The sequence below is a fragment of the Ovis canadensis genome, chromosome 1, assembly GCF_042477335.2.
Source record: "Ovis canadensis isolate MfBH-ARS-UI-01 breed Bighorn chromosome 1, ARS-UI_OviCan_v2, whole genome shotgun sequence".
In the NCBI taxonomy this organism is placed as follows: domain Eukaryota; kingdom Metazoa; phylum Chordata; class Mammalia; order Artiodactyla; family Bovidae; genus Ovis; species Ovis canadensis.
Window position 1 is genome coordinate 192,365,075 of NC_091245.1, and position 22,546 is coordinate 192,387,620.

The window sequence follows — 22,546 nt, forward strand, 5'->3', positions numbered from 1 at the left end:
CCCCTTTAGTTAGAAAAATGTGTTCTCAAAAATGAAAGGATAAAAATATGACTTTTAACAGAATAGTGAAAAATAGTCTATCACATGTCTCACAAAATAGTTGAAGATATGGGGAAAAAAAGGGGTTCATGCCTGTGATATATTGGTCTCCAGGTGGTCTAAGTGAGAGAATATGAGTAGGTCTTACAAGTCACCCCCCTCCTGTGATGTGTAAATAAGAGAGCACCCACTAGCAATGGGCCATTGGTATCATCTCCATCTCTAACTGACATTTCTCAATGAAGCATAAAATTTCCTAAGTGGTTGTGACAGAGGTTGTGGAGAGAGCAAAAATGTTCATTATTCTCATTTTCCTAGGCAGGCGTCACAGTGTAAATCACTGTCTTTTGTTACAGCTCCTTTCATCAAAATCCAGCTTTAGCTCTACCTTCTTCATGTAGGAAGCCAAACAGGAAAACAGGAGGGAGAGCCAGTGGAAGTCTACATGGCAATGAATGATGATGCTGCTTATTGAGTAATACAGTCCTCTGGATACTATGCAGATATTATACAAAAGTTATTTAATCTAATCCTTACAACACCATGAGGTAGTGTTTGAGTTAAGTAAAGTAAAGTCGCTCAGTCATGTCTGACTCTTTGCGACCCCATGGACTGTAGCCTATCAGGCTCCTCCGTCCATGGGATTTTCCAGGCAAGTATGCTGGAGTGGATTGCCATTTCCTTCTCCAGGGGATCTTCCCGACCCAGGAATCGAACCTGGGTCTCCTGCATTGCGGGCAGACGCTTTACCATCTGAGCCACCAGGGAAGTGTAGATTTCCAATAAAAGAAACTCAAGCTCAGAAGGTTAAGTAACTTTTTCAAGATCCCACAACTAGTAAGTATATAGCCAGGATTCAAACCCTGGGTACCTGACTTTAAGCTTGTGTTTGTTTTACTAATGTATGCTGTTTCACATCACAGCAATTTTTGTCAAAAATAAATTTTGGTAATTGAAATCTAGTTTGCTCCATGATAGTGAAGTTTGTGAAGCTATATATGACCCCCAGGGCTTCATGGTGGATCAGCAGTAAAGAATCTGCCTGCAATGCAGGAGATGTGGGTTCAATCCCTGGGTTGGGAAGATCCTCTGGAGAAGGAAATGGCAACCCACTCCAGTATTCTTGCCTGGAAAATCCCATGGACAGAGGAGCCCAGTGGGCTACAGTCCATGGGGTCACAAGAGTCAGACACGACTTAGTGACTAAACCACTACCACACTATGAGCCCCAATAATAAGCAGAACAAATCCCCATCTGGTTCTAAATGAAACCGGCTCAGTCCCGTGGATGTACCAGTTAAGTCCTCCCTGAAGCCTGTATTTGCTGTTGATAGTCTTAGGCTAAGGCACGTTTTTCTCTTGAAAGATGGATGTTTTGATATTTCTTAAGGAGAGATCAATTTTCTGATCTGTTCAAAGCAATCAATTTTTTTTAAAAGTTCGTCTCCAATAGCCTGAAGATTTTTCTCTCTCCCAAGTATAGTCTTCATATTTTTAGATCTTTAAAATGCTGTTATGTTAACAGAGTGGAAATAAGACATGTAGATACTTACATGAGACACAAAATATATCTTTGCCACTGTGCCAGGGTCATATACATGAGTCAGCTTTCTCCATCACACATAAACCTAGAATTCTAGGTCTATATGGCTATCTTGTTAGAAATGGCTCTTCAGTAACTATTACAAAAAAGAAATATCTTCACTCCAATAGCTCATTCATAGAAGCAAAGAGCACTTGAGCATGGCATACTTAACCAGAAATAAACTATACAGGCACCATTGCAGCTTAAAGAAGCTGAAGAGTTATCCCCTGGGAATGCTACCTGGTTACAGGATCCAAAAAAGCAGCAGTATAGCCTGTAGAGTTGGACTATAAAGAAAGCTGAGCACGAAAGAATTGATGCTTTTGAACTGTGCAGTCCCTTGGACTGCAAGGAGATCAAACCAGTCCATCCTAAAAGAAATCAGTCCTGAATATTCATTGGAAGGACTGATGCTGAAGCTGAAACTCCAATACTTTGGCCACCTGATATGAAGAACTGACTCATTTGAAAAGACCCTGATGCTGGGAAGGATTGAAGGTGGGAGAAGAAGGGGACGACAGAGGATGAGATGATTGGATGGCATCACTGACACAGGACCCTTGTGAGAATATATAAATGCTAGATACCAAGGACCCCTGTTCTCTTATCAATCAGGCTTCCAGAGGTGGAAAACCAAGGCTTCACGTTCTTGCCAGAAAGTTGGAGGATCTTTCTCTGCAAAATTTGACCAACTCAAGAGGAAAGATTTAAAGATACTGACTTTGAAGTTTCCCCCAACGGAACAGTCCATGCAGTTCACCATACAGTGAGAGTCAAGTTGACAGCCTCCATCCACAAACTCAGAGCTTCCAAACAACTTCCTAGTCCCCAGCTGTTAGAATGAACCAATTTATGATGCTGGCCAAGATGGAGTAAGCGCATTGTGGCCTTTTCTCTCACTGACTACACTAGCATCTCTGGATGAAATACAAACAGCAACTATTTGAGCTTCCTGAAAAGTTAAGAACAGGGAGATTGGGGAGGGAGGTAATACCTGAAAAACACATAGGCAGTGGCAGTGAGTTTTCTGGGCTTTGAGGTTTTTTTCTCTCTTTGATCTCCTAGCTTTGACCCAAGGGTGGACCAAATCAGGGAACTGTCCTGCATGCCCAGAGAGCAAAATCTCTGAGAGAAACCCATCGTTATGGCCAAAAAACAGGAAGAGAGCAATGAGATCCCTATTTTCACCTTTTTCTTCTTTCTTTTACTCTTTACCCCCAAGGGTATTCGTGTGGAAGTATATGATGATGCAGAGGCTAAAATTCTGATGGAATCCAATATTTCTGGCCAGCAAAACTATAGAAAAGGTCTTTGAGCTAAAGAAAGTAAGAGAAATCTCAGTGAAAAGACAATTAAATATTTTTATAAGAATCATATGCAAAGGGTTAGGAATAATAATGCTATGGGCCTTAACAGTTAACATCATCATTCACACTAGAAGTTAAAAGGCAACAGAATAACTCCTTCAAATTTTTTTCAACATAGAATTATACCCAGCTAACCTAACCACCCCATTCCAGTACTCTTGCCTGGAAAATCCCATGGACGGAGGAGCCTGGTGGGCTGCAGTCCATGGGGTCACTGAGAGTTGGACACAACTCAGTGACTTCACTTTCACTTTTCACTTTCATGCCTTGGAGAAGGAAATGGCAACCCACTCCAGTGTTCTTGCCTGGAGAATCCCAGGGACGGCGGAGCATGGTGGGCTGCCATCTATGGGGTCGCACAGAGTCAGACATGACTGAAGCAACTTAGCAGCAGCAGCAGCAACCTAACAATCAATTATAAGTGTAGAATAAGCATATTTTAGATATGTGAATATCAAACAACTTATTTCCCTTGCACTCTTTGTCAGAATTTTTTTTTTTTAGAAATTATTAAAGAATGCATTTTACTACAAACGTGAAAAATTGTCTTATTTTACTAGAGGTTCAACTGTGACCAGCACTTCACATAGTTGCAATAATGGAAAAACTGAATATTGATTATAATATAATTCTCTTGGAAGGACAGGGAATAGGAAAAGTGGTTATGTAGTAGAGACAAAGGAAGGAAAGAGGCTAAAATCTCATCTTCCATAGTGGGATGTCAACAGATAATAATTAAAATTGAAAAATCAAGAAGTAGTCATACAAAACATACTATACTTAGTGCCATAGAAGAAAATATCTGAAAAATCAGCAAAATATATTAAACTGCCTTTGTGGGAAGAAAAATGGTGATGAATGGAGAATGAGACATTACTGCTTTTGATGACAAACTTTGCTAAAGCTAATGACTTTTTAAACCATAAGGATGCATAACATTGATAAACACAAAATATATTTTAAAAATTAAGGTAGCAATACTGTGACATAACCACCAATCCAGATCTCTCCTCAGCAATCAGTTGTTTTCCTGCATTTAAAGTCCTCTGGAAGGAGTGACCTATAGGAAGCAAACGAGAGAGTGCTGTTAAAACCCAGGATGGCAACTTATTACTTGATAATGTAAAACAGAACTGCCAGTTTGGCCAAATACTTGTTCACTATGCCAAGATTGATGTCTGGCGTGTAATAGGCATTCAATTAATATTTGTCAAATACTTGCTTTGTTACTTAGGGCCTTCTTTTCTTTGGGGAAAATTTATAGTGAAAAAAGTTATTATCAGGAAGTTGCTTAGTGAACATAGAGCCAGGTTAAGGAGTCAACTGGACAGTCTTAGTGGTGGCCATGATATCTGATGCATTCATTTCCGCTAGATGAGTGGACTGCCCTAGGACTTCTCACTCCCCTACTCTTGGGTTAGGGCCCCTCACGGACAGATTCTGAATGTTGCTGCCTTGTCACCTCTTCAACCCTCCCTCTCTCTCCTTCCATTGCCAACCAGTTTCTCCTTCTGTATTACTTTCTTACTACCTTCCATGGAGTGGTGGTGATACATTTTTAAATGTCCTTGTCAAACTAGAGATGCAAACTTAATATTTATGTGAGAAATAGCATGCACCTAAAACACTCCAGAAAAACAAAACAAAACAAAAAAAATGGGCAGGAGATAGGTAAATAAGAGATGAAAGTTTGGCAAAGTGTTGACAATTGTTGATACCGGCTGCTGGGTACATAGAAGATCTGTTACACTCTTCTCTCTACTTTTGTATATATAGGAAATTTTCTGTAAAAAGGATAAGAAATATAAAATAAGATGAAAAAAATTGCCTCTTTAGAAAATGTTTTGAAATTATCGTAGAGCAGAATTCCTCCTTCTTTCATATTCTCACTGTTGTATTTTATAGAAATATATTCTGTTCAGGAAACTGAACTTGTAGTTGATGTTCATTGACTAAAAATATTATTTAGTTTTTTGCATCTTGGAGAACCCTCAAATGCTAAGAAAGGAAAGATAATATTATAGTTAACAATTCTGAATGATAATGTTATAGTTAAAAAATGCAAAAAAAAGTAGATTTCTATAATAATAAAATGTTACAGTCTAACCACTTCAGATAAAACTTCTCGCATCCTTGAATAAAATGATACCTAGTTGATTGAGGAATCTTGGCAAAACACTTTCTCCCTTTTGTTTTCCAGAGGCCGGTTCTCCATAGTAAAGAAGTGCATTCACAAAGCTACTCGCAAAGATGTCGCTGTGAAATTTGTTAGCAAAAAAATGAAGAAAAAGGAGCAGGCTGCCCATGAGGCTGCCCTGCTTCAGCACCTGCAGCACCCCCAGTACATCACTCTCCATGACACCTATGAGTCCCCCACTTCCTACATCCTCATTTTGGAACTGTAAGTACCAGTATCATCTCTTGAACGCAGTCCCCAGCTGTTTGGCTTATTTTCTTGCTCACAATGTAAATGGCAGTTACATTTCATACAATGCCTCTAGCTTACAAAATGTTGTATGTAACATGCACTCTCCCCTCCATTGTATAAAAATGTGATTCCCATTTTATAGATCAGAAAATCAGAGATAAGGAAGTTCATTAAAAGTAGCTCCTTAAAACTAGAAAATGGAGAAGCTGGGACTTGAACCCACATCTGTCTCACTCCAGTTTTCATCTTCTATCTCTTATGGGCTCTTGGGCTGGGCAGGAGTTTAGGAAAAGCTTATTGGCAAGGGGCTCATTGACAGGGGTGAAATTGAAATGAAAGAGAAGAGTTTGTGCGTCTGTCTACTGCTATCAGTTCAGTTCAGTTCAGTCGCTCAGTCGTGTCCGACTCTTTGCGACCCCACGAATCGCAGCACGCCAGGCCTCCCTGTCCATCACCAACTCCCGGGGTTTACTCAAACTCATGTCCATCGAGTCGGTGATGACATCCAGCCATCTCATCCTCTGTCGTCCCCTTCTCCTCCTGCCCCCAATCCCTCCCAGCATCAGAGTCTTTTCCAATGAGTCAACTCTTCGCGTGAGGTGGCCAAAGTATTGGAGTTTCAGCTTTAGCATCAGTCCATCCAATGAACACCCAGGACTAATCTCCTTTAGAATGGACTGGTTGGATCTCCTTGCAGTCCAAGGGACTCTCAAGAGTCTTCTCCAACACCACAGTTCAAAAGCATCAATTCGGTGCTCAGCTTTCTTCACAGTCCAACTCTCACATCCATACATGGCTACTGGAAAAACCATAGCCTTGACCAGACGGACCTTTGTTGGCAAGGTAATGTCTCTGCTTTTGAATATGCTGTCTAGGTTGGTCATAACTTTCCTTCCAAGGAGTAAGCGTCTTTTAATTTCATGGCTGCAGTCACCATCTGCAGTGATTTTGGAGCCCAGAAAAATAAAGGCTGACACTGTTTCCACTGTTTCCCCATCTATTTGCCATGAAGTGATGGGACCAGATGCCATGATCTTAGTTTTTGGAATGTTGAGCTTTAAGCCAACTTTTTCACTCTCCTCTTTCACTTTCATCAAGAGGCTCTTTACTTCCTCTTCACTTTCTGACATAAGGGTGGTGTCATCTACATATCTGAGGTTATTGATATTTCTCCTGGCAATCTTGATTCTAGTCTGTGCTTCTTCTAGCCCAGCATTTCTCATGATGTACTCTGCGTAGAAGTTAAATAAGCAGGGTGACAATATACAGCCTTGATGTACTCCTTTTCCTGTTTGGAACCAGTCTGTTGTTCCATGTCCAGTTCTGTTGCTTCCTGACCTGCATATAGGTTTCTCAAGAGACAGGTCAGGTGGTCTGGTATTCCCATCTCTTTCAGAATTTTCCACAGTTTATTGTAATCCACACAGTTAAAGGCTTTGGCATAGTCAATATAGCAGAAATAGATGTTTTTCTGGAACTCTCTTGCTTTTTCCATGATCCAGCAGATGTTGGCAATTTGATCTCTGGTTCCTCTGCCTTTTCTAAAAACAGCTCGAACATTAGGAAGTTCATAGTTCACGTACTGCTGAAGCCTGGTTTGGAGAATTTTGAGTATTACTCTACTAGCGTGTGAGATGAGTACAGTTGTGTGGTAGTTTGAGCATTCTTTGGCATTGCCTTTCTTTGGGATTAGAATGAAAACTGCCCTTTTCCAGTCCTGTGGCCACTGCTGAGTTTTCCAAATGTGCTGACATATTGAGTGCAGCACTTTCACAGCATCATCTTTCAGGGTTTGAAATAGCTCAACTGGAATGCCATCCCCTCCACTAGCTTTGTTCATAGTGATGCTTTCTAAGGCCCACTTGACTTCACATTCCAGGATATCTGGCTCTAGATGAGTGATCACACTATCATGATTATCGTGAAGATCTTTTTTGTATAGTTCTTCTGTGTATTCTTGCCACCTCTTCTTAATATCTTCTGCTTCTGTTAGGTCCAGACCATTTCTGTCCTTTATCGAGCCCATCTTTGCATGAAATGTTCCCTTGGTATCTCTAATTTTCTTGAAGAGATCTCTAGTCTTTTCCATTCTGTTTTTTTCCTCTATTTCTTTGATTGATCGCTGAGGAAGGCTTTCTTATCTCTTCTTGCTATTCTTTGGAACTCTGCATTCAGATGCTTATATCTTTCCTTTTCTCCTTTGCTTTTCGCTTCTCTTCTTTTCACAGCTATTTGTAAGGCCTCCCCAGACAGCCATTTTGCTTTTTTGCATTTCTTTTTCTTGGGGATGGTCTTGATCCCTGTCTCCTGTACAGTGTCATGAACCTCATTCCATAGTTCATCAGGCACTCTATCTATCAGATCCCTTAAATCTATTTCTCACTTCCACTGTATAATCATAAGGGATTTGATTTAGGTCATACCTGAATGGTCTAGTGGTTTTCCCTACTTTCTTCAATTTAAGTCTGAATTTGGCAATAAGGAGTTCATGATCCGAGCCACAGTTAGCTACCGGTCTTGTTTTTGCTGACTGTATAGAGCTTCTCCATCTTTGGCTGCAAAGAATATAATCAATCTGATTTTTGTGTTGACCATCTGGTGATGTCCATGTATAGAGTATTCTCTTGTGTTGTTGGAAGAGGGTGTTTGCTATGACCAGTGCGTTCTCTTGGCAAAACTCTATTAGCCTTTGCCCTGCTTCATTCTGCACCCAAGGCCAAATTTGCCTATTATTCCAGGTGTGTCTTGACTTCCTACTTTTGCATTCCAGTCCCCTATAATGAAAAGGACATCTTTTTTGGGTGTTAGTTCTAAAAGGTCTTGTAGGTCTTCATAGAACCGTTCAACTTCAGCTTCTTCAGTGTTACTGGTTGGGGCATAGACTTGGATTACTGTGATATTGAATGGTTTGCTTTGGAAACGAACAGAGATCATTCTGTCGTTTTTGAGATTGCATCCAAGTACTGCATTTCGGACTCTTTTGTTGACCATGATGGCTACTCCATTTCTTCTGAGGGATTCCTGCTGGCAGTAGTAGATATAATGGTCATCTGAGTTAAATTCACCCATTCCAGTCCATTTTAGTTCACTGATTCCTAGAATTTTGACGTTCACTCTTGCCATCTCCTGTTTTACCACTTCCAATTTGCCTTGATTCATGGACCTAACATTCCAGGTTCCTATACAATATTGCTCTTTACAGCATCATACCTTGCTTCTATCACCAGTCATATCCACAACTGTGTGTTGTTTCTGCTTTGGCCCCATCCCTTCATTCTTTCTGGAGTTCTTTCTCCGCTGATCTCCTGTAGCATATTGGGCACCTACCGACCTGGGGAGTTCCTCTTTCAGCATCCTATCATTTTGCCTTTTCATACTGTTCATGGAGTTCTCAAGGCAAGAATACTGAAGTGGTTTGCCATTCCCTTCTCCAGTGGACCACATTCTGTCAGATCTTTCCACCGTGACCTGCCTGTCCTGGGTGGCCCCACACAGTGTAGCTTAGTTTCATTGAGTTAGACAAGGCTGTGGTCTGTGTGATCAGATTGGCTAGTTTTCTGTGATTATGGTTTCAGTGTGTCTGCGCTCTGATGCCCTCTCGCAAATTACATTGGTCCTGGGGTATCTCTTCACGGCTGCTCCAGAAAAGCACAGCCCTGCTCCTTACCTTGGACGAGGGGTATCTCCTCAGGGCTGCCCCTCCCGACCTTGAACGTGGAGTAGCTCCTCTTGGCCCTCCTGCCCCTGCACAGCCGCCGCTCCCTGGACGTGGCATTGCTCCTCTCATCTATTGATATAGCATCCCCAGTCTACCCCCAAGAAAGTCCTTGCAGGGTAGAATCTTACTTTCAAAACCTTCCTCTCATTCCAGACTTCCTCTCATTCCAGACCTTCAAGAGCTTCCACTCATTCCAGGATGTATCCCTGTGTGCTTGGGGCTACATACTGGGTCCCAGAAAAGAGCAATAAGGTCACATCTTTCCCACTCCTTCCCCAAGCTAAGAGCAGAGATCATGCCCTGTAGTTTAGAGAAATCTTACAGAGGCCCAAGAGGACAGTCTTTTCGGAAGTATGGATCCCTCATAGAAATGTCTGATTGGTGTGATGAGGCCCTGGGCCTGGAGAGAAGACAGACATTTATACTGGAGACCAGTACGGTGTGTGGCTCCACATGTACCTGTGTTCAGAGAAGCACCTCCATTTACAGCTTTCAACTGTGATTTAGGCCTTTGAGCCTGTCAAGCAAGCAGGAAAAGAAAACAAGCTGGTGGGAAGGAACAAGCTAGAGAAGAGAATGGAAACTTGGCGGGAGGATGTCAGCTGTGCTCAAAAGTAGCTTCGGATTCTGGCTCAGGCTCCTCTGCCTGGGCCTTTCCCAGTGATCCTCAATGGCCCAGTGCACATTAGAGGACAGCCGCCTGACATCTGGTCACTCCCTGCTAAAGAGGGCACAGGGTACCTGAAGATAGTTGCCATTTGTCGCACACTTGCTATTGCTACCAGTTATGCTTTAATGCCTCAGTGTCTCACTTGATCCATCAACAGTCCTCATAGATGAAATAGGGATTTGTATTGTTGTTGTTACTCTCACTTTAAAGATGAGGAAAGCAAAACAGAGAGTTTAAATGACTTGTTCCAAGTCCCCAGCCTGTGTGTAGCAGAACCAGGATTCAAGTCTAGGTTTGGCTGGCTCCTCGTACCAGGCTCTCAGGCATAGTTTTTGAAGTTGGATAGTTGCCCAGGAAGAGTAGGATTCAAGAAGGGATTGTGAATGTCAAGGTCAAATTTTGCCTACTTGCTACTTTTCCCCAACTAAAAGCTGACAAAGGAAAAGCAATTTGCAAAACACATGTGAGGCTCCTTGCTGCTGCTGCTAAGTCGCTTCAGTCATGTCTGACTCCTACCGACCCCATGGACTGCAGCCTACCAGGCTCCTCCATCCATGGGATTTTCCAGGCAAGAGTACTGGAGTTGGGTGCCATCGCCTTCTCTGGAGGCTCCTTGAAGCCATCAGATTCCAGTTACTCAGATAGTTGCAAGATCTCTCTCTGTCTCCTTCCTTTCTCTATTTTGCAATCTAACCTCTCTTAAAGGCATGTCAGACTTTCCTTGTGAGAAATTTCAACGGACAGAGTCTGCCGGGCTACAGTCCATAGCATTGCAGAGTTGGACACAACTGAAGCGACTTAGCAGGCATTCACAATGTGTCTTAAGAGTATACAGATTTTTTCCCTGAAGCATGCATCTCTCTCTTATCTATCCATCTATTTCTATCTCTTTCTATCTCCTCCATATCTATTTATCTATCTTTTTAATATAAGTTCTGAACATTGTACTAACTTTGGACTCTAACTAAAATGCACGTCTTGCAACACTGATTTTCATTTATAATAGGGAATAGGAGAAATATTAGCAATCTTACAGATTTCTGTGTGTGCTATTTTTTTGTTTTCTTTGCAAACATATTTCTTTTTGCAAACATATTTGCAAACATATTTCCTTTTGCAAACATATTTGCCTTTTTTTCCCTTTTTTCAGGATGGACGATGGCCGACTCTTGGACTACCTTATGAATCATGATGAGCTGATGGAAGAAAAAGTAGCTTTCTACATTCGAGACATCATGGAAGCCCTGCAGTACCTTCATAACTGCAGAGTTGCACATTTGGACATAAAGGTAATAAGGAATAGCAACCCTAGCAGAGAAATGGTTAAGTTCAACCTGCCAGTCATTGCCCTTGAGGAATATAAATTCTCATTTTATTTTATTTTCTTGCATTAGAATCCCTATGAATATTAAACACAAAATGGGTTGTCACACAATGTGTGTGTTATTATTGAATTAATGAGAACACATCAGAGTCACATAATATCTGGGCTAAGAGAAGGTAGGTAGGCTTTAACCACTTTGTCTGACTTTATAAAAGGAATCACTAAATGTTCCTGTCTTTTTCTAAAAGAAGCCCCTGTTCCCCTCAAATAAATAATTTACTCTTTCAGTGCAGAAGGGCTAGTTAAAAAGACAGGATTTTCTGTGTCAACCAACTTCTCTGAAATACCATCCAGCCTCAGAGTCTAGCTCAGTTTGAAGCATAGGGAACATCCCGCACACTATAGGCTTTATCAAAGAATAGCAGAACCATGTTGGAGTGGCTGGAGTCCTACAGGTAGTCAAAACAGAGCTGAACTTGCCTTCTTTCCTCCCCACCTCCTTGGATCTCTGCAGCCTGAAAACCTGCTCATTGACCTACGGATTCCAGTGCCTCGAGTGAAGCTCATTGACTTGGAGGACGCTGTCCAGATCTCAGGTCACTTCCATATCCACCACCTGCTGGGGAACCCCGAGTTTGCTGCCCCAGAAGTGATCCAGGGCATCCCTGTATCCCTGGGCACCGACATCTGGAGCATTGGGGTTTTGACATACGTCATGCTGAGTGGGGTCTCCCCCTTCTTGGATGAGAGCAAGGAGGAGACGTGTATCAATGTGTGCAGGGTGGACTTCAGCTTCCCCCACGAGTACTTCTGCGGTGTGAGCAATGCTGCCAGAGATTTCATCAATGTGATCCTACAGGAAGACTTTCGGAGGCGGCCCACGGCAGCCACCTGCCTGCAGCATCCGTGGCTGCAGCCCCACAATGGCAGCTACTCCAAGATCCCCTTGGACACCTCCCGCTTGGCGTGCTTCATCGAGCGCCGCAAGCATCAGAATGATGTGCGCCCCATTCCCAACGTCAAGAGCTACATTGTCAATCGGCTAAACCAAGGCACGTAGCCATCTCCCAGCCCTCGTGGTTTCACATGGAAGTGCAGTGTGAACCAAAGCAAGACTGAATGTGTCTGTAAATAATTCTGTCCATCATTCACTCCATGTGGTTCTCTGGATTGAGAGATGTACCTCTTAAACCTCCTCATTGGTTTGTCAAGGTCTGAGCAGCAGTGAAATCATCCTAAATCCAGGGACTTTCTAGAAGGTCATTCAGAAGAGATACAGATATACAGAGTTATGAAATGTATTCAGAAGAGAGGCAGAGATAACAGGAATAGCTGTTATGAAATTTTAACTGTGTTCCAAAATGAGTGGTTAACTTGGCAAAACATAAGTTCACTGAAGAAAGTATAAAGGTTCCTGCCTTTGCTGAAATTTTAAGCAAGAAGTTCTGTTTAACAGAGATGTCATGTATGTCAACTGTACTGGTTTAGATGACTCACATATAGTTTCTTAATAGGATACATGTACACATACAGTAAAAATATATCGCATTCAACTTCCAGAGTTTTATAATATAGAGATATATATGAAATCAACCTTAAGTAACTTTGAGTGCTCCAGTTAAGACAGTAATTTATGTACCGAAGCATTACATTGTTTTGACTAAGCACAATTAGATGACAGCTTTGGTTTTTTTTTAGAACATTTTATAAATCTTGTATAGAACTCTTTTACCAGAACCTGTGCATTAAGAGAAAGCAATGTTACCCTTTTGCAATCTGTGAGTGAGAAGATTTTTCTCTTGGTCACAGGTATTTGACTAACCTAGGTTCTGTTTATGAAATGCTATCCCCAGATTCACTGGCAGCTCAGAGTTCATCTGGCAGGAAAGCCTGCCAGGGAATAAGTCCAAATACAGCATGAGTTGTGGGGCTATTTTTTATGTCTACACTTCATTTGAAATAGGTAACGAATAAAACAGGTTCATGCAAAAGTGCAAACAGAAACCTTTCCTGCAGTTCCTGTGAACAACGTAACAACACTTTCTGATGTCTTCTGCAGCTGTAGAATGCAGACCTCAGAAAGTTAGCCTGCTTTATTTCTAACCCCTTGTAGAAATGAAGGGGTGCTTACCAAAAGGAAGCAGCCATATAGGCCTTTCAAAGGCCTGGTCCCAAGTCCTTTTTGAAGCCATGGAATAAAATCTGATACGTCATCCTAACAGAGCATTGAGTTTTAACTGCACTTGCAATATCTATCACTGCTCAGCCACCAATATTTCCCTGGACTAAAAGGACTAATTGCATTTTGAGGCCGACACTGCTTTCTGGTATATATTCTCCACACAAGATGGTTATGAACTGCCTTTTTTTCCACTGGTGGAAAAAAAAAATTAAACCTGGGCATTTCATGGTCTCTTTCTTTCTTTCTTTTTCCTCGGTTTTTGGGAGATTTGTTTTTGTGTTTTGTACATGAGCCATCCTTTGTTTCCTAGAATGTGTTTTTTAAATTACTCTTATGCAAATGCTATTTTAAAAAATATAACTTAAGTGTTTGCTCAAATCAGGTTTAATGGCATTGCTTCTCTCTTATAAAAAGCCTGAGAAAATTAAAATCATGCCCCACAGAAGTGCAAGCAGAGAGTTTATGAAGGATAAATAGAACTATAAACCTATCTTAATGAAGAATGATGGAAACTAAGCCTGAACAAGTATATATAAGCCTGAATAAGTATATAAAATACTTATTCCTGCAGTGGAAATGTAGAATTAAAAATACTCATCATTCTTTTCCATTGACTTCAAAGTCAACTTCTTCATCTGTGTTCCACCTCATCCCATCTAAGATTATAGACTAATAAATTAGTAAAAAGTACAAGCAATAAGACTAGATAGCACTTATGTATTTTCAGGATTAACCAAATAAGTGGAAACTGATTCTGACTGTATTTGTTTCCTAGTTTTCGAATGGCCCTGGGCCACCAAGGCTACTTTCTCAGAGCTCTCTAACCCTTCATATTCTTCATTTAAACCCATAGTTCTATACCAATACTATATGATACAATATTTTGAAATTTAAAACAAGTTTACTAAAAACTCTTTTAGTAAACATGTCTTTGTTATAAGACACAACATAAAAGAAGAAAGCCTGGTCCCTTGGGCTCATCATGGGATAAATACAGGCACTGAGGATTACGAATATCTGTACAGTATGGCTTGGCAAGTTATGTTCCATCCACTGTGGACGATAACTAAAAAGCCCCCTGCTGAATCTTTATGAGTTTTTATGACCATGTAGGAAACAAGCTGAGTTTTTGCTTGAGGAGGATAATGGTGTCCAGACTGCACAGGAGAGCATTAATGACACTGTGCTGTTGGGAGGGCAAGAGTGTTAGAGCCAAAGCAGTTATAACAGCTTTCACATCAGAGCTGGGATGGGCCAAATGGAAGGCAAGGATGATTCTGTTAACTGGAGCCAAAGTACAATCATTAGAATAGAATGAATTTAATAGAGGCCCCAAGAGAAAGGGTATATATTTTATATGGTTTGATAACTGAAGAAAGCTAACAGGGAGACATCCTATCTTCAAAGCTCCTGGTCCTTCCCAATGAGAATAAGTTGATTGTGTTCCTGGTTTAGGAATTCTCTTTAGCAAGTTGGAAATAACAAGGAATCCCAGAAGATGGGGCTGGGAAATATACTCTAGTTGCTCTGTGGGCAACTGTGGTGAGGGATGAAGGATTAGGAACCACTTTCTTGTACCTATTTTGGCAGAGAGATTTATTACTTTGTGGTAGAGAAGAGGGGAGAGATGAGAAAATAGTCCCCTCTAATTATGGTAATTTTTGCAATCAAAACTTAACTAGGAATCAGTAAGAATGAACTTCCAGTTGAAATGGGAAAAATAAATATTGGTTAAAGTCACAAGTTTCTTGCTTGGCTTATATCCATTGTATAGGGTTTTGGGGGTTTTTTTGTTTTATAAGGATGGGATGCAGAAAGAAGGAAAAGATCAGGGACAACCCACAATAAGTTTTTAAAGGTATACATAGTAATTTACTACACCTTTTACATTGGTTTCAAATTAAACAGATTTATATCCACGTACAGCTGAATGTGAGAAAATGTTTAAGAAAAAAAATTGTAACGTTGGAGGTGTCCTTCAGGTCTCTCACAGCCATAAACACTCTTGGGGGGAACAGAGGAAGCAGAGGAAAAGCTGGCTGCACCGCTTTGTGGTTCACAAGTCTTTATAAATAGTAGTGCCTTTCAGAGGGGAGGATGGGAGATAAAGAAGTTCATTGTATTTAGACTGACTGATATTGCAGCATTTTTTCTTTAAAATATTTTAAATGAAACCATCTGAACATAGGGTGAGCCCAGGAATTCTTGAGTTTCAGCCTCAGCTGTTCCTGATTCGTCCTTTCTTACAGAAAGTCTTTGTTTTTTTTCTGCCCCAAATATCCCCATTGTGAAAATGGGAGTTGGGGGAAGGAGGGAGGAATTAATCTCATAGGAATGTGGGGAAAATACCTTAGTTGGGATGTCTAGAAAATACTTTGATTTTTTAAAAAGTGCTACACACTGCCAGTGCTAAGAATTTTATTGATGGTAACTTTGAACATTCCAAGATTTCAATATTCATGTCTTTAGATACCATTTACAAACTTATGAGATTAAATTCTGTAAATTGATTTTAATTGGAAGTACTAGGTGCTCTTTGTCTGAATGTTATTTGATCTTAGCCTATAATTTCAATCATTTAAAAGCTTATTTACAGAAAAAGGTTAGGAGAGCTGATGAAGTGTTTGTCAATAAACTGTTTTCTTGAGTATGTCTTATGGCAGAAGCACAGAGTAAGATGCCCTCCAAAGCAACCACGACTCTCTTCTCAAGCTATATGCTCTAGAAAAAATTGACAGAGAAAAGTCCAAACAGCCACTTTCCTCACTGAGAGGACAGAGATGAGAATAAAATGTTTTCTGATATCACAACTCATTTCTTTAGAATCTCACAGGTTTCTATAGTAAGAGGCAAATTAAATGCACAGGTGTAGAAATGAACTGTTAGTTTTTGGAGGGAAAACTTTGATCTTTTTCTCTGTTTTAAGATAATTAGATGTCCTGGAAGTGGCATATTTGTTTTTCCACAGTCTCCATGATTTAGTGCTGGTGAGACAGTTGTTACTTTTTTACTTGCCTTGTGGAAGAGCATGGACATTGAGATTTGTGAGACTACGAAGGGGCAGATGTGTTATACACTAGATGCTGGTTATTTCTGTATCTTAAAACTTTGTCCCATAAATCTGATAGAGGAGGAAATATTTCAAACATAAGGGTCTTCATAGTAGGGAAAAAGTGCAAACTCACCACATGCTTGTTCAGTTTTGAGAAATGTGGGGCTTATGTATTTCCCTCCCGTGTAGCATCTCTGTGGAGTCTGGGTTAGGCGACCACAGTACGTGAGCTTTCAGTGGGTTTATTAGCATTACAGTTTTCTTAACTATTTAAAATCTAGGGATCATTTGGAAATGAATAACTAAACTCAAGGTGGGGTTAGAAGAGATAAGATTTACCCATTCTCTACTAAGAAAAGGGGAATTACTATGTTAATATACACTTTCTAAAAACTAAAAGGTTCTTTGTTTCATTAATTCTAGAGGGTTAAAAACAGCTGAAATTTGTCCATAGCATTAGATATCTTTAATAGAGAATATTATTCATGTGAGAAATATATACAAAAATAGTAGAACACAGGCCATATTTTCTATGAAAGACATTTCTTCCTCATTTTCAATACACGTAGAAGTTAGAGGAGAGGAAAAAACAATTACTCTAAGACAAATTTTCATCTTTAAGGGACATTTATGAAAAGATTGAAATTAATACTCATGGGCTATTGTGTTTCCTGTTAGCCTATTTGCTGGGAGATTCTAAATTGTGGTCAGATTCTGTTTTTATTCAGATGAACAAGATTAACTGCTTATTCAGCTAACTGTTATTTTGGCTAGTGAGGATGGCTGAAGAAATGGAAGAGTGCAAATGAATTTACTAGCTGAGGAATAGCTAGTGTAAGAGTTACATCAATGCCCGACTTCCGTCAAGAAATGAAGCCACATCTTGGAGTATTATGGGGACTGTTACTATGATCTCAAAGACTGTGGTTATGAATTTGAAGGTAACAAAACATACATCTTCTCTTACTAACTTAAGCCATATATGTCATCTCTATGATTGATTTTTTTTGACCCCGGTGCTTTTACTTCTGTTTCTGCCAGACTTTGGCCTACTCTATGGGGAAGGTGAGTAAGTAAAAATAGTAGTTAGGACAAATGTGAAGACTGTGAAAAAACTAAACGTGTTCTTCAGAACGAGATCCTAGTCAGAGAACAGTAGTGATCAGAATGCAAACTGTTGGAAAATATGGATATATGTACATCTGTACATGTATATAGTGTATAATATGTATGTATATGTTATTGCTCATATGCAGAAATCTATCCATTTGAAGACAGCCCAGGTGGATCAGTTTTCTAGTTGAAAACCATTTAGGACCATTCAAAACCATTAGGGCTGATGGGTAGAGTTAGAGTCTACTCACTAGGGATTTATTTGCTATCTTTTGAAGCTACAAAGCCACACGAACAAAGCTTGAAACATAATGGGACCATCATTGAGGTTATTGTTTGCCTGGAGTCAGAAGAATCTTTATATTTGAATATGTGACAGTTGGTTTGCAAATCTTATTGGCACCTCTTGGTTTTGAGTGATTCCTCCCTACCAAGTCTTTTGCGAGTCTGGGGGTGGGCTTCTCTGGCCATTCAGATAAAAGGCCTTATCCATAAGTGGACAGGTTTCCCCATAGGGACCATTACACATATACATATAAGTACATACTTCCATCAGGCTTGTAACAATTGATTTAAAATCACTCCACAGTATTGATAAATAGCTCTATATTTTCAAGGTGCAGAAGAATTCCACAGCCTTAATTATTTCAGTGTCTTGCTGGTCTGCCTTAAGTGTATCTTCTGGGTTTTTGGTTGTTTCATTATTTTTAAAGTTTTCTGCAGTTGTTCATTTTGTATGCACACAATGTCGTTTTGTAAAGGTAGGTTGTAAATATTTTATTTGTAAGTCAAAAGCACTCATGTGTAATGTTGTAAAGTGATGACTTGCTGTCTTGTTATTATCATTACAGTAAATGTTCTAAGTTATGGATGAAGCTTCAAAATGTACATCTCAAGTTATGCATTCCTATAAATATACTATATTAAAGATTATTTCTGGTGGTCTTTTGTTTTCTTTCGAATTAAAATGTCCGGTAAAAGAAAAGAGTAATTTTTTTTTGTTCTTCCTCCAAATATATGAAAGCCTTTGACAAGATGAAAATATTGCGCTTTTATTAAAACACATTTTGCCCAGCATTTTGGAAAGAAAAGAACAATTTTATAGCCTGAAGAAATACTCTAAGGCATTTCTCTATCTAAAAATGCCAAATAAGCCTCAGTGTGTGTTGTTAACTTCATTCTGGTGTTTCATTTGGCAACTTTGTTAGAAAATTGTTAGGCCCTATGGGATGGATCTCACAAGTTTACACAATATATTGTGGACTCCAGGAGTCTGGAGACGTAATGTGCAGACGTAATGAGGCTTTGAAAGAGCCTGTGTGTGCCACCCAAATGCAAATGAAACTAATTCATAGTATATTGTCAATTAACTAGTGTATGTTAAAATTAATACTGTAAAGGAAAAATCTCATTTAAAGTGGAGGGAGGAAGCCCTGACGGAGGAGCTCTGTCGCACACACAAGCACATACCACCCTGTGCACCTTCTTTTACATCCCTGGGTAAGAAGAGGTTTACTTAACTTCCTTAGCATGGGGATGGAAGGTTTTTTTCCTTGCTCAGCAACAATGCAGCCAATGAAAAGCAACCAAGAAACTGTCAGCCCACAAGAAACTGTCACCAACCTGAACTCTTGATTTACTCCAAAGAACTTTCCTTCAAAGCAAACCCTCCCAACTTCTGGGGCATCTTCATAAAGTTGCATTCCTCTCCTTTCTTCTCCAGGATTGCTTATGGTTTGCCACAGTTTCCATGCCGATAATGCAATTCCTCTGCCATTCCCAAGTAAAACTCATTTTGCTGGTACAGTAACTGGCCATTTTATTCTTTAGGTTGATATGTATTAGGGATTGAAGTATTATGATTAGCTTATTTTGCAAACAAGAATAAAAATATCTTAAAGTTTGGTTTCTATTTCATCAAGATTTTATTGCATTTCTTTGAAACGAGAACTGTCAAAAGCATGGGCTCCTTCACGCTGGCTGGTCATCTTGTCTTCACAAAAAACACAGACATACATAAAGAAAATTAAACAGAAATAAGAATCAATTTCAATTCAGTTCAGTCGCTCAGTCGTGTCCGACTCTTTGCAACCCCATGGACTGCAGCACGCCAGGCCTCCCTGTCCATCACCAGCTCCCAGAGCTTACTCAAACTCATGTCCATCGAGTCGCTGATGCCATCCAACCATCTCATCCTCTGTCATCCCCTTCTCCCGCCTTCAATCCTTCCCAGCATCAGCAGCTTTTCCAATAAGTCAGTTCTTCAAATGAGTCAGAATCAATTTGATGAGTAACAATTATGAGCCTTACGATTTTAACGGTATCTTTAAAGTATTGCCATCTACCCATAATGGGAATTTCCTCTAAGGAACTGATTTGTGAATACAAAATATGCTTAGATTTTCAGACTGGCTGGCATGATATTCCTCCTGGATAACCTTGATACTAAAGTGTAAATTCATCTTCCTCGTTACTTGGGACCCGGAGCCGCGCGCAGCCAGCTACCCCGCCCAGCCGCCGGAAAAAGGGCCGGAAGAGGCGGGACTTCTCAGGTGGCGTCATCGGGCGCCGCGGCAAGCGAGGTTTGGAGTTTGGAGTGAACTGGAAGAGCGGGACGATGGCGGCGGCTGATGCCCCTTTGGGGTCTTTGGTAACGGGTCTGTACGACGTGCAGGCTTTTAAGTTTGGGAACTTCGTGCTGAAGAGTGGGCTCTCTTCCCCTGTGTACATAGATCTGCGGGGCATCGTGTCTCGACCACGTATTCTGAGTCAGGTACCTACCGGGGAAAGGAAAGGAGAGGGTTTCGTGGCGTGAATGGGGACCAGGAGGAGTGGGGTGACAGATGTTGGGCTCTGGGTGAGATCAAAAGAGCCAAGCAGGAAGGCCGACCCTGCTTCGGCTTGGGGGAGTTGGTTTGCGAAACCCAGAGACCAGGAACTGTTCGGCTCTTTAGGATCTAGAGGGCAGCCTGCTCGTAGACTCGCTTGGCTTTGACACGTGCTTTGCAGCCGAGTCAAGGAACCCAGTTTGGGGCCTTGGCTCTCACAGAAGTAGTTGGAGGAGTTCTGCGTATTCAACTTCGTGAAAATGGGACGGGGAGGAAATGGTGGGTGAGGGAAGAATTTTGTAGCTGCTTAAATACTTGGAAAGGCTTTTGCTAGGAAAAGGGGATTCGATTTTGGACTTTGTGGCCAGGAGCAAGAACTAAGGCCAGAGGGTGGACATTTCATGGAGGCAGTTCTTTGGTGAATAAAAGGGAAAAGCTGTGTAGAAGTTAAGAGATTTCTAGCACAATGCTTCTCAAACTCTGAGTGTATATGAATCACCTGGAATTTTGTTTAAATGGGTAATCTGATTGACTGATTGAGTACATCTGAGGCAAGATGGGAGATTATGCTTTCCTCACAAGCTGCCGACCACAGTGTAAGTAGAAGGGTCTAAATGTGCTGTTTAAATTCCTTGCCGCTTGCGAGTATTCACCATTATGGGTTGTTGTTGTTGTTGTTTGGTTGCGTTAGGTCTTCGTTGCTGCCCGTGGTCTTTCTCTAGTTGTGGTCACCGGGGACTGTTCTGTGCCTGGGCTTCTCGCTGCTGCGGATTCTCCTGTGGAGCTCAGGCTCTAAGCACTCTGACCTCAGTAGTTGTGGCACATGGGCTTAGTTGCTCTGGGGCATGTATGATCTTCCCGGACCAGGCGTTGAACTCCTGTCCCGTGCATTGGCAGGCGCATTCTTAACCACTGGGCCACCAGGGAAGTCCCGGGAATTTTTAAATTTGGTCACATGTGACTAGTGGCTACCTCATTGAACAGTGAAGATGTAGAACCTTGGCGTTGTCACAGAAGTTCTGTCTGGAAGACATGTGTAAAGCTTTCTCCACCACTAAGGGTTTCTGTTCACCCCTTGTGAACCCCACTCTGAGGTTATTACAAAAAGGACTGAAGCACTAGTTGAAGTGGGTTAGAATGTTCTTGCCATCCAGAATCTTGCTATGGTGCATCTCATCAGTGCTGAGAAAGTGAATGATTAGGGATCTTATTTTGAAAAATTGGTTTATTTTTGAAGAAGTCATCAGTTTACAGATGACCAAAAATTATTTTTCGATACTAGATGTTGAGGTTTGTGTGTATGTGTGTGTTATTTTGGATAGTTAACACAGAAGGAGCTCAAAACACTGAGAGTTCTGGCTATAACAGAACTCTTTCATGTCTGCTTATGTATGTAAATAGGATTTCTTATTATTTGCACCCCTAAGATGCAATAGAACTTGCACTGAACTCTGACTTCCTAGTAGTAATAGTCAGTTATACTAGATACATAAATTAATTGCCAGGGTCAGGTACTACTATTCCTGTCACTAAGCAGTGCATTTTCAAAATAATGTTTTATGCTTCTATCAAATTTGCAGATTATGTTTTAATTCATTTTATGATCATAATTGTAATAACATAGAAGTTTTAACATTTAGAGACTTACAGTCATGGGAAATTTTTAAAATTTAAACAATTTAAAATTTCAGTTTACATACATTTTTGTTTTGGAGAAGTATCATAGAATGATCAGTAGAAGTTTTTCAAGCATAAATGTATATTGCATTGGAATAAAATTCTCTGGAGATAATGAAATGAGAATATAAGTTCAAGAAAGTGTAAATTTTTCCAGGTTTCATAGTTAAGCATTTTCATGTTGTAGTTTGTTTTGTTTCTGGCTCCCTGAAGTCTTAATAGTGATATCCAGGATCTTTAGTTGCCTTATGTGGGATCTAGTCCCCACCCCCATCCCACTTCCCGCACATTGGGAATGCAGAGTCTTAGCCACTGGACCAGTAGGGAAGTCTCTCTCTCTTTTTTTTTTTTTTTTTAAGCAGATGTTGCTTATCAAATCAATATGGCATTTGGATCTTATTGTGTTCACTTAAAAGAATGATGTAACAGTTCTAGGATAATATGTTGATTTTTTTCAGTACTCCAGAAGTTACATTTTTTGCCGCTTAAAAATATTCATAAATTTTTCAAATCTTTAGAAATACAGAAACAAAAAAATTTGAACACCTCGGATATAGGTCACT

The 22,546-nt window shown here is 40.5% G+C and overlaps 2 protein-coding genes and 1 long non-coding RNA gene across 13 annotated transcripts in view; 2 read left to right on the forward strand and 1 right to left on the reverse strand.

Annotated features, from left to right (window-relative positions):
• Positions 1–13,691, forward strand: part of KALRN (kalirin RhoGEF kinase) — a 695,559-nt gene extending 681,868 nt beyond the window's left edge. For all 11 annotated transcript variants that reach the window (XM_069555992.1, XM_069555980.1, XM_069556000.1 and 8 more), the window contains 3 exons: positions 5,192–5,392; positions 10,958–11,096; positions 11,646–13,691. In XM_069555992.1, the coding sequence (XP_069412093.1) occupies positions 5,192–5,392; positions 10,958–11,096; positions 11,646–12,191 (886 nt within the window). In that variant the 3' untranslated portion in view covers positions 12,192–13,691. The remainder of the gene's footprint in view (positions 1–5,191; positions 5,393–10,957; positions 11,097–11,645) is intronic.
• LOC138421759 (uncharacterized) lies at positions 2,966–20,006 on the reverse strand. The gene is made up of 3 exons (XR_011249622.1): positions 19,627–20,006; positions 19,102–19,471; positions 2,966–4,051 (listed from the first exon to the last, which is right to left on the reverse strand). It is a non-coding gene; the product is annotated as an uncharacterized lncRNA (long non-coding RNA).
• Positions 20,007–20,010: 4 nt separating this feature from the next.
• The window catches only part of UMPS (uridine monophosphate synthetase), a 45,754-nt gene continuing 43,218 nt past the window's right edge, over positions 20,011–22,546 (forward strand). Inside the window, exon 1 of the mRNA XM_069556114.1 lies at positions 20,011–20,251. Coding sequence (XP_069412215.1) covers positions 20,096–20,251 — 156 coding nt within the window. The 5' untranslated portion in view covers positions 20,011–20,095. The remainder of the gene's footprint in view (positions 20,252–22,546) is intronic.